Source organism: Cryptomeria japonica, chromosome 7, assembly GCF_030272615.1.
Source record: "Cryptomeria japonica chromosome 7, Sugi_1.0, whole genome shotgun sequence".
NCBI lineage: Eukaryota > Viridiplantae > Streptophyta > Pinopsida > Cupressales > Cupressaceae > Cryptomeria > Cryptomeria japonica.
Genome location: NC_081411.1, coordinates 303841256 through 303852071, shown reverse-complemented (window position 1 = coordinate 303852071; position 10816 = coordinate 303841256). Strand labels below are relative to the sequence as shown.

Below are 10816 nucleotides of genomic sequence, written 5' to 3'. Positions count from 1 at the left end.
TTTTTGGGAGCCCTACAACTTTAGCCAATCTTAAATCCAAGTCCGACATTGTCTTATATTATTTTTGAGCTCTAAGAATCACATCAAATACGTCACTACCACCTCTAATATTCAGCCTTTGTTAATTTTTTTATTTATCATTTTTAAAATCTCCCTTCAGTCGTGTCACTTCCCTCTCAAGATTTGTACATTCTTTGGTTTTCTCATCAAGTAACTTTCTCAAGTGATAAATTAGTTCTTCTACTTTCCTACACTTTTTTCCACTTTCATCTAGATCTACCAAGGCACACCTTAGTTCTCCTTCTATATCAACAACACCTTAACAATAATTTTGATCCATACTTTCCATATCATTCAAATCTTCTCCAAACGTAGTGTTCAAATCCTAGACATCTTCCTCGGTGGTTAAATTGATCCTTCAAAAACCTTGCTCTGATACCAATTGTTGAATACTACCAGATGCCAAGAGGGGGAGGAATCATCTTACACTCAAAACTTGATCAGATTTAACATTCATTCCATCTACAATATGCATGAATGCAAATAACTAAAATCACAAAGGCAAACATACATTATGCCAAGCTTTTTACATGAAAAATCCAAAGAGGGAAAAACCACAGTGAGAATGAAACTCATATTATATAAGTAATTGTTTACGATGTGTTATCCTCAATTTTGAGTAACTTTAGAATTGATGACCCCCTTAACATTTCTCCACATTGTGGTCTAAAGTCTCTAAGGTAATTTTCAAGGATTTTTTTTTCTTTTAATCATCACCTCTAAAATCATCTATGTCATCTTGTAAATTTCCTTTTAGTATCTTTGTATGATTGGTCATTTTTTGCTTTAAATTTTTAATTTGGGTTTCAAAACATGAATTACACCTTAGCTAGTGTTTCTTGTAATTTGGGTTTTGAAACCGGAATTACAATTTTTGTCTATCTTTGCAAATTAAGATGCACTTCGTGTTTCAAAACCTAAAGTGCAGATTAGGTGCACTTCAGGTTTCAAAACCCGAAGTGCATCTCATTGATGTCACAAAAACTTGCATTTATGAGTTTGGTTTTAGAGTTCTTTTCAAACTGTTTTTATTGATTTCTTTGCTTTCATGTCTTCATTTATTTTTATTCTCATTTCTCTCTACTCTCTCTTTTTATCCACAATTTAGAATCTCTTGCTTGAAACAATATTTGTTCTATGTTTTGGGTTGTTTTTAGTAGGTATGTTTTTATTCTGTTGTTTAGGGTTTTCTTGTTTGTTTTCACCATTTCTTAGACGTGGTTAGGGTTTTATACCGGAATCATATTCTCAATCACCCGTTTGCACTAGGTTGTTGAATGAGACTTGGACCCAATAAACACATTACAGTGTTGATCAAGTAACAAGTCTCATTCAACACCTATTGCTCACACTGTTAGATTTCTCATTATAATCATGTGGGTTAGGGTACAAACCCTGACCAACATGTTTTTAGTGTTGGGTGGGGTTTGAACACCATCTCACATTGTACTTACCATGTTCCTTTTCCATTGTAGTCAGGTTTCAAATCCCAACCAACAATGGAGGTCCTATCTTAATAGAGAATTGCCAACATCTACAATACATGTCAATCAGGGTTTGAAGCCCGACCAACATGCACAAGATGTTGGTCAATTTTTAAACCCTGACCAACATAGGTCGAATTACCCAAACATGTTAATTAGGTTTTAAAACTTGATGAACAATTCAAACTTCACCATTTTTGTTCATCAAGTTTTAGAACCTGATGAACACATTTTCATGTTTACAAGTTTTACCAATCTTGCAAATCGATTTTCAAAACCCAATTTTTAAGTTAGATACACATACTTGCAAATCGCGTTTCGAAACCCAATTTGGATCTTTTGTTGTTTTTCATCCTACACACTTGTAAATCAAGTTTTAAAACCTGATCTGCAAGTTTTCAACCATAGTTTATTGTAAATAAAGTTTGAAAATCCGATTTGCAATTTTTCTCACATAATGAGTTTTTCTAACTACAACAAGATTTTATCAGGCAATCTTACAACATTATATGTCAGAGCCATCACGAAGAAGAAATTTGAAGTATATAAAAAATACTTGAACATGTTCTAAGAGATTTCAGTCTCCTCAAATGTCAAGGACATCAAGGACATGTAAATTGGACATGTGGACATGTCTGAATTCTGGCAATGGATAGAGAAATGACCACAAAGCATTAATATACTTACACTAGTCAAAAATGGTCTTCACTTGGTCACATCTTTTCTTGTTGTTTCTCATGTTCCTTAGTTCATCCTAGCAGCAGCAACTAACTTTGACAAAGAAACAAGGAGTATCAAGGACTCAAATGGGAAGGCAGTTATTAGACTAGATATATAGTTCTTTAACAAAATATTTAGATGTCTAGATGTAGAGGAATATGTAGATGTTTTCTTTGAGATGGCTCAAGAGTATTATGATGATCTAACATAGAAAAATGTGAGAAGAACAAAAACACTAATTCATTGGAGGCATCTAGAGCTACAACTACCAAATGGCAAGTGTTCCTGAATAGAAGTGATTTTAGGGAAAAAATAGTAGATATGATAACTCTCCTAACTAGGGCCTGCCCACATCAAATATATTTCAATATTGGATGTATCGATTCATCTAAATAATTCAGAAGGAAGGGGATATGATCTACTAGGGAGAGCTAATCAATGATTCTATCTACAAATAAATTTCCCAGTTGAACACTACCCTCAAATTCTATATGACCTCATATCTAGTATATGTTGTTGCATCTATGAGACACTTTGTAGGCCTTATCAAAGTGGGAGATAGAAATGTCGTCCTTATTTATAAGTATTACCCTTAGTTGACCTACAAATAGAGCCTGATTCATTTTTGAAGAGTCAATGATGCTTTCTTTGGAGCACTGATTTGCTCACTTGATCAAAACTTGGAAAAAAGACTTGATTTTCAAAGGAGGTCTAGAGCAAATTAAAGAATTTTGGATTTCTTTTTCTTTAGTTTTCCACTTTTTCTTACATCAAGATTGGTTTCTATGAATTGGAGAACCCTTCATGTTGCCTAAGTACCCCCAAGGATAAGATTGTTCAGATGGAGTTGAGGTGATAGATCATAACTGTTCATCTAGTCAGCAATCTGAAGTACATAAAGTTGTCTTCTAATTTCCTCTTCCAATGTATTCTTGACTCTCTGATTACATCTTACAAGGCCAAAAAAATGGATAATGAAATGCAATGAATAACCATGAAAAGATTCGAGAAGGGAGAAGACTTTGATTAAAGTGGCATGGAGGACACACTAAAAAGGAGTTATACACATGTACATGGGATTTGATATATCTGGGTAGAATTTAGGATTGATGAAGATGTAAGGAGATTAGATTATAGTTGGCTTACACATGAGCAGATTGAAAATCTTGATCTAGTAGATATCACTGGCACCATGGAGGACAAAGTTGATGTAGCAGATTGTATAAATGTACAAGGTAATATAGTTGAGGCTCCTCTCCCTAGGATCCAATGGTCTCAGAAGGATTCCACTTCCATTAGGTAAATATTCCAATACATTCTTGCAGATACTAATGTTTGGGTTGCAAAATAAAGGAATCAAAATGAAAACCTTCAAGATAGGATCTAAAAAAGATACCATAGGACCTCCTAGGAAAAGGCCTAAACTAAAATCCAAGAATAGAGAAGATAGCCCTACTCAAAAGAAGGGGCCTAAGCTCATGTTCATAGTAGGGAAAGAGAAGAAGAATAATAAAAATGAAATACCATTTAGGAATAAGAACATGTTGATGTTGTTGAGCTTGACTAGGAACAAGAACATGAAAGAAGGCTCACATGAATAAAATATCTCAGAACCTCCCATAGTGATAGGGAAATTGATCATTTCTGAAGAAGCTCTAGAGGCTTCAACTCCTCTTGCTACTATGGGTGTTAAATGTTATACCTCTACTCCTATTGTTTCCTCTTTGCATGTTGTTTCTACTGTGGTATTTATTCCTATTGTTTCCACTACTCCTAGTGTTATTCATGCCATTTCCATTCATTCATCCACTTCAACTGAGTCAATCCTAGGTACACCTCAGGATAATGTAATAAATATATTTTGTTCTTTTTTCTTCTTTTCCAAGCCTTTCGAAAGTCATCGCCTCAATGCTTGATGAGGCTTATACTAACTTTGATAAGTTTATGTTTGATGTTCTCCCAAGCACCTCAAATGCAGAAGTTTCACTCGTAGTCATGACTCAAATTGAGTCCATCATAACTGCCACTATGCCTCAACAAACCATGCCCATCCAAACCACAGTAGCTTGCACATGAACAATTTCTACTCTTCCCCCTTGGTTGCAATCAATGGCCCCAAAAAGAAAGAAACAATCCATCTCCCCATATGACTTTGACTTCTAGCAATTGGCATGACTGGCCAAAACCACAAAGGAATCAAAAGACCAAAGGTAAAACCATGTCTTCATTCACCAAACCTAAGGAAGAAACCTTTGCATCACTGGACAAGACTACAAAGGAATCAAAGATAACATCCAAACACAATACCAAAAGAGAAACAAATAGGCCACAAGAAGAAGTGGCGGAGATGTAGCAAACTACATTGTCTAATCCCAAAAGAGAGACCTAGATAGCAACTGAACCACAACAAAGCTTCACCATGAGGAGCCTAGATGAATAATACCCTCGCTCATTAGAATCACCTTAAAATGCAAATACTTCTACAACTCCCCTACCACTTGAAACCCTACCTCTACCAATGCCTCTCTCATTCTCGCTTTTAGTTTCAAACTTCCTAAAGCCTGTAAATTATTATTGGATAAAAGGTTGTATAGAATTTTTCTATGTGAATATTATCATGATTTGATCGAGGCCTTAAAAATTATTGAATAATAATATGTATTATTAGAAAATATCATATTAAAAAAATATGGTAAATTAAATGATATCAATAAAATTATTTCTTCCAAACATTTCTCACTTCATTACCCATAATAAAAGTCATGATTTTCTTCTAGATCATTTTCAACTAAACCTAGGAGTCTAATATATCACTATAATATATTTTCAAGTTTGTAAATTATGTTTGTTTTCATTCAATTTCTTTGAAGTAATTATATTTATCTTTTACTAAATATTATTTTTAAAGTGTTTCCTCATTTTTTTATTTTTTTTTTTGATTCTATAAATATATATATATATATTATGTAACAAAATTTGAATATTCACTACATGAAAAAAAATTAATAGAAATGAAACAATTCCATTCATTGGTTATAACAAGTAAAAGGTATAAGTTTGTAACATTTTATTTTACAGAGATTTGAAAATGGTTTAATATTCACAAATGTTCATCCGTTCTTGAAGAATACGAACACCTGCAAACCTGTATATATGAAATTATAAACATGTCATTAATATTATCCTCTATTATTTAAATATAATATAAATAAAAAATTAAAATAAAAAGTATTTAATAATACCTTCCAAGCATCATGATAGTGGCTTGCGGATTGGTCCCAGGGCTATCTTTGAAAATTGAACTATCAACAACCCTTAGATTATCGACACCTTTCACATGAAACATTTTGTCAACCACATAATTAACTTCACACCCTCCATGGTAATGCCAAAATGTTGATACTGTATCTTTACAGAATTTTTCCAAAGCATTATTGTCTAGGTTGTTTTGTGGCAATTTTGATCCTATAAATCGAAGTGTACCATTAAATGTAAATTCTCGGATAGAAGTTGCCATGGTAAGATTTGACAATAGCTTCACAACAAGAATACATTCTTGTACATCAAATGTGTGAGAAAAGTAGTTATATCTTACAAATGGGTTATCTTGGGGATTTTTACTAGTAAGTCGAAGTTCACCCCTTGATAAGGGAAAGGCCACCTTGCTAACAAAAGCCCCTAAATATTGATTGTCTATGGAATTTTGTTGTTGAAAAAGGCTAAGAGCCTCAATGTAGACTTGGCTATTGTCTAGTATACCCGCTACTTGTGCTTGTTCAAATTCAAGTGGTTCAGGGGATTCTAGAATGACTGTTTGGCGTGGTGGATCTTGAATCCTTTTCCCTATTGAGTTTATATCTAATAATATAGTAATGTTCAATTCATCAAGTTGTTCAGAGGGGCCAATTCCACTTAATAAAAGAAGTTGAGGGCTACCTATGCTTCCAGCTGACAAAATTATTTCACTCCAATGTGACAATTGGTTGATATATACTTGATAAATGAGATCATCAACACTACTAATCAACTCAACACCAATAGCCTTCAATATTCCTGTAACATCATTTCATAGCAAATATTAGAAATTTTTCTAATGTAACTTAAAATATTATCATAATTGTATAGATTTTCTTTAAAATTAAAAAAAATAAAAAATAATAATATTTGAAAAAATGAGAAAAAATACAAACATTATAAATATATTATTAAGAATATATATGAAGAGAACTATTATTCTAAATAGTATATTTATAGAAATATAAAATAAGTTTAATATATATATATAAAAAGATAGAAAACAAAAATTACCTTCACAAATATTGATATAATACATATCTATATTCAAGAAAAATTATCATCACAAATAATTTACTTATTCCATAAAGAATCAAACTGGTTTCATAATAATTTTGTGGTATTTTAGACAATCTTTTTAATAAGATGTATTGTTAACAAGACCAAGAAGTTTTTTAAGTGCAAACATATAAAAAATTTAATATTGTTAATCACATTGAGAGGCAATGGATAGTTTAAAAAAACATATATCATCATTTTATGATCATGTATAAGGATACTAAAATGCAATTAAGACATTATAAAAAAATTAAAATTAATTTTTTTAAAGTATCATACAAGTATATAAGTATATGAAGAGTTATTCTACAATGGTAGCTCAAGAAGTGTCATTTTATGATTATGTCAAAAAAAATCATTAACTTCAATTTGATAGTAATGTACATGTTTAAACATAATATTCAACAATGAATTATAATGTAACTTAAGTGATGATGGAATTTAAAAATACATATAATATTAGTAATGTCTTGATAAATAAGAAATAAATAAATTAAAGAGAAGAAAAAATTAATAATAATTTATAAATAAAAGAAAGGGTAAGTGCATAAAATTAGTATAAGGATTGGGCAAGGATTTGAATTGTAGTCTATTATACATTATTACCATTATGAATTAATGAAGATTTTTTTTACGTAGTATAACTTGCACTTGCAGTCATACAAGGTAGGAGGTGGAAGGGATACCCAATAGTAGATTGATGGGAAAACATAAATGAATTTTAACATTACACAAAGAAGTATATAAAAGTACAGATACATTTCTCGTCATACAATATAATTTTTTACATTTATTTACTGAACTTGACATTGTTTTGAGGCAATGAGATTCCTTTGAACAGTTAGCACCTAGTTAGGACAAATCAAAGTTGCATTAATATGATTTGTTTCCTTTTGTTGATCATCTAGTGTCTACCCATAAAAGATAAAATGATGTAATTGATTAGTATTAATATTTTTTATAAATTTATCAATCCCCATCTTCATAAAATAGAGAATTAAAGTTTAACAGGACAGATTCATAGCTGTAGGAGACTTCTGTCTTCTACCCTCTTTTACCCTGATGCCAAATAGGATGTACCAAACCATCTAGTTGGGTACACAAAGGCTCTTTACTGTTTGCATGGCTGGGGTGATTCTCTCTGAGATTAGGTGTAATCTCCGTTTCATCGGGATCATCTTCCCCTATCTACTGGCTTGTATCCCCTACTAAAGAATTTCTGAACATGAGTATTGAACTCACACATCTTGTGTAGTGCCATTCAAGCCCGGAGTCCATGAGCTCAAAATGACAAGCAATATCTATCATTCATTTCTTAGTACCTGCTTTTTGTCTAAATTTCCCTAGGTGAAATAGGGGATTCCTTTAACCTGTTTCTTGTATTTGTAAGGCAGAAAGTTAGGATGTTGTATTTGTAAGGCAGAATCATTCCTCAACTATATCACCAATTGAACTCAAAAGTCATTTAGAAAATATAGGAAATTAGTTGTTTACAGGGACATGCTGTCTTGCAACAAAGAAAGTAAACAAAGGGTAAAAAATTCTAGTAACTTATGCTCAATTTAATACAGGTTCCTCAGGCTTTTAGAGATATCTTTCAACCAAATACTCTAAACATGGACAGCTTTTCAGCTGCATCAAGCAAGGATGTCAGTCTAATCCTATACTTCAATGTAAACTACATAACCTGAGATCCCTTTTACCAGTAAATTACGGCTTACCCTCCATTTGCAAGAAATGGGGATTACTACATATTCGAGCAACAGACATGTGATTTGGATTTTTTTTTAATGGACAAATGGATTAAGAACTTTAGATGTCTGCGGGAAAGACGAGCAGCTCTGATTACAATTTTACTGTTTTGTTTCAAGTTTTAACTGACCTGACTCTTTTTGGTGCAGGGATTAACAGTAATATGATCTAAGTGAGGAGGACTGGTATCTTTGCAGTCACATTGTGAATGGCTTCTTACAATGCCCACCAATCCAGAAGCAATACTATTAAAATTCATCCCAATCCGAATAGTGGCTGCTTGACTCTATATTCTGCTTAATTTTAAGCAGTCTGAGTGTTCCCATGCAAATTTAAAATTGTTGGTAAAGGATAATCTAGAATTTTTGATATTTAACTGGAGCAGCTATTATTTAGGAATTGAAAATAAGCTATGAGAAAATAGGGGGGCAAATGCAACGTGTTTCCCTCTTTCTTTTTAACATTTTATTTCTATTTTTTCTTGTGCACAAATTATTACTAATATTATTCCCAATTTTAAGATTTCTCTTTAAAATAAGCAGAAAAACAGCTCCACAGATATTTCCTAAAAAAGTTGAGCAGCAGCTGCTAGCAAAAATAAGCTAAACAGCTGCATGGAAACATACTGTTAATCTATACCTCGGATATGAATATGATGGATATGAATATGATGGAAATAAATCAAGAGAGCAAATAAGTTAAGAGAGCAAATGCCTATGCTAAATGCAAAGTTTAGTACCCATTTGCTGATTGTAGTCATGAATCTTATATAAGATTCATGAAAATCTTTTGAGAAAAAGAAGTGCCCTAAACTCTGGTAATCTGGATGGTATTCTTCAACAAAACAGCAACTAAATTTTGTTACAACTCAGTTTACAAGTTAGATTTAAATATCTATGCATCTAGTCAAAGAGATAAGGGGTTTTTCATTTTAGTATCTAACACATGTCTAATGATCTTGATTCTCTTTAAACAACTAGCTGGAGGTTTAAGCTTTAAGGCCTGTGTTCCCGTATGATAGATAAAAATAACTTTATGGATTAAAAAATCCTCCATCAAAATACCAAAACAAAGAAAACACTAAAGTGAACATACCAAAACAAAGAAAACAAAGAAAACAATAAAGTGAACATACAAGCGTACCTGATGAGGAATCAAAAAGGATTTTGCTTGCTGTAGCATTCAGAAGGACCACAATGTTATCTGGATTAGCATATTGCAGAAGATCTGCAGCTGTGTGTCTCCTTCCCTCGTTGTCAATGGTTGAAGCACTAAACTTGGTTCCCTCCAAATGATCCAGAGTATACCCATTGTAAGGAAGCACTCCAGCTTCCAAAAGTGCATCCTTCACAGCAGAATTCCAACGGAAAAGCTTGTCTGGTTTGAAGGCCATCAACTTCTCCACCCATTCGTAAGACTCATTCACAAGTTTCTCATCCCACTCCATCTCTCGAATGAATTCCGAGCTTGCCCTGCTGTAGAAACCAGCGTTGATGGCTGTTCCACCTCCCAGAACTCTTCCCCTTACTAACTGCACTCCCTCATCTGAGACAAATCCCTGCATGACATAAGGGAAATCAGTGGGATCCCCAAGAACCTTGAAAACACCTTTAATGTCTGCAGTGTCAGGATTTCCATAGGGGGAATCTCCTCTTTCCACTAACAGAACAGAATAGTGCTGTGACAGAGTTGCAGCCAGAGGACACCCTGCTGTACCTCCCCCAACCACAATGTAATCATATGTTCTTGCGGCTGCCTTCTCAACATCTACTGTCATAAAAGGATATGGGTATTCTGCAAACACCAAACACAAAACAACTCACATTACTCTTATATACCAAACATAAAAAACTAAAATTTTCATATGCATCATAGACATTTGCAGCGAAAGATTGAAGGAATGCACTCACCCAATTTCTGCGTTGTCTGCCCTGAACAATGGAGGTCATTATGATTTGTAAAAAGCAGGAGGCATGAAATGAGATAGAAGAGAATCTCCATTCTCACTACTCGATCTAACAACTCGTATGGGCATCACTTCTCCTAATTCGTCTCAAATAGCATCACTTGAATATTTTAATTGGCTACCATGTAACAAATTTCAACTCTGATTTTCCTAATTTGCTGCTATGCCATTAATTTGAAAGTAGGACTTCTTGTGTTGATCGCCCACGCTGGATAATCTGATTGGCTACCAAGCCATTAATTTCAATGCAAGACTTCTTTTAAATATTTTGAAGGAAAGGAATATTTATTGTATTGCCCATATTAGAGAATATTTAGTGTCTTGGCCATGTTAGGAAATAAAACCAAAAGTACTAACAGGCGGAAGTCAAATAAGGCGGCTTCCTAAGTATGAACTCATTTTATTATGCTCACTTTTTCTTAAAAGCGTAAAATCAAATACTCAAAAATTCCTCTATAAATTGATAAGTATAGGCACATGC

The 10816-nt window shown here is 33.1% G+C and overlaps 1 protein-coding gene across 1 annotated transcript; it reads right to left on the bottom strand.

The window, feature by feature from the left end:
- Positions 1 to 5266: 5266 nt before the first annotated feature.
- Positions 5267 to 10598, bottom strand: LOC131053377 (protein HOTHEAD). Its single transcript, XM_057987975.2, has 4 exons — positions 10280 to 10598; positions 9513 to 10163; positions 5507 to 6317; positions 5267 to 5409 (listed from the first exon to the last, which is right to left on the bottom strand). The coding sequence occupies exons 1-4, from the start codon at positions 10368 to 10370 to the stop codon at positions 5358 to 5360; spliced, it is 1605 nt and encodes a 534-aa protein (XP_057843958.1). The 5' UTR covers positions 10371 to 10598; the 3' UTR covers positions 5267 to 5357.
- Between the last annotated feature and the right edge of the window lie 218 nt (positions 10599 to 10816).

Excerpts from the sequence above, each read along its gene's own strand:
- LOC131053377 (XM_057987975.2), bottom strand. The coding sequence starts at position 10,370 with ATGGAGATTCTCTTCTATCTCATTTCATGCCTCCTGCTTTTTACAAAT. Across the intron at positions 10,164-10,279 it reads GCAGACAACGCAGAAATTGG|AATACCCATATCCTTTTATG; the intron begins GTGAGTGCATTC and ends TGGTGTTTGCAG. Across the intron at positions 5,410-5,506 it reads ACTATCATGATGCTTGGAAG|GTTTGCAGGTGTTCGTATTC; the intron begins GTATTATTAAAT and ends TCATATATACAG.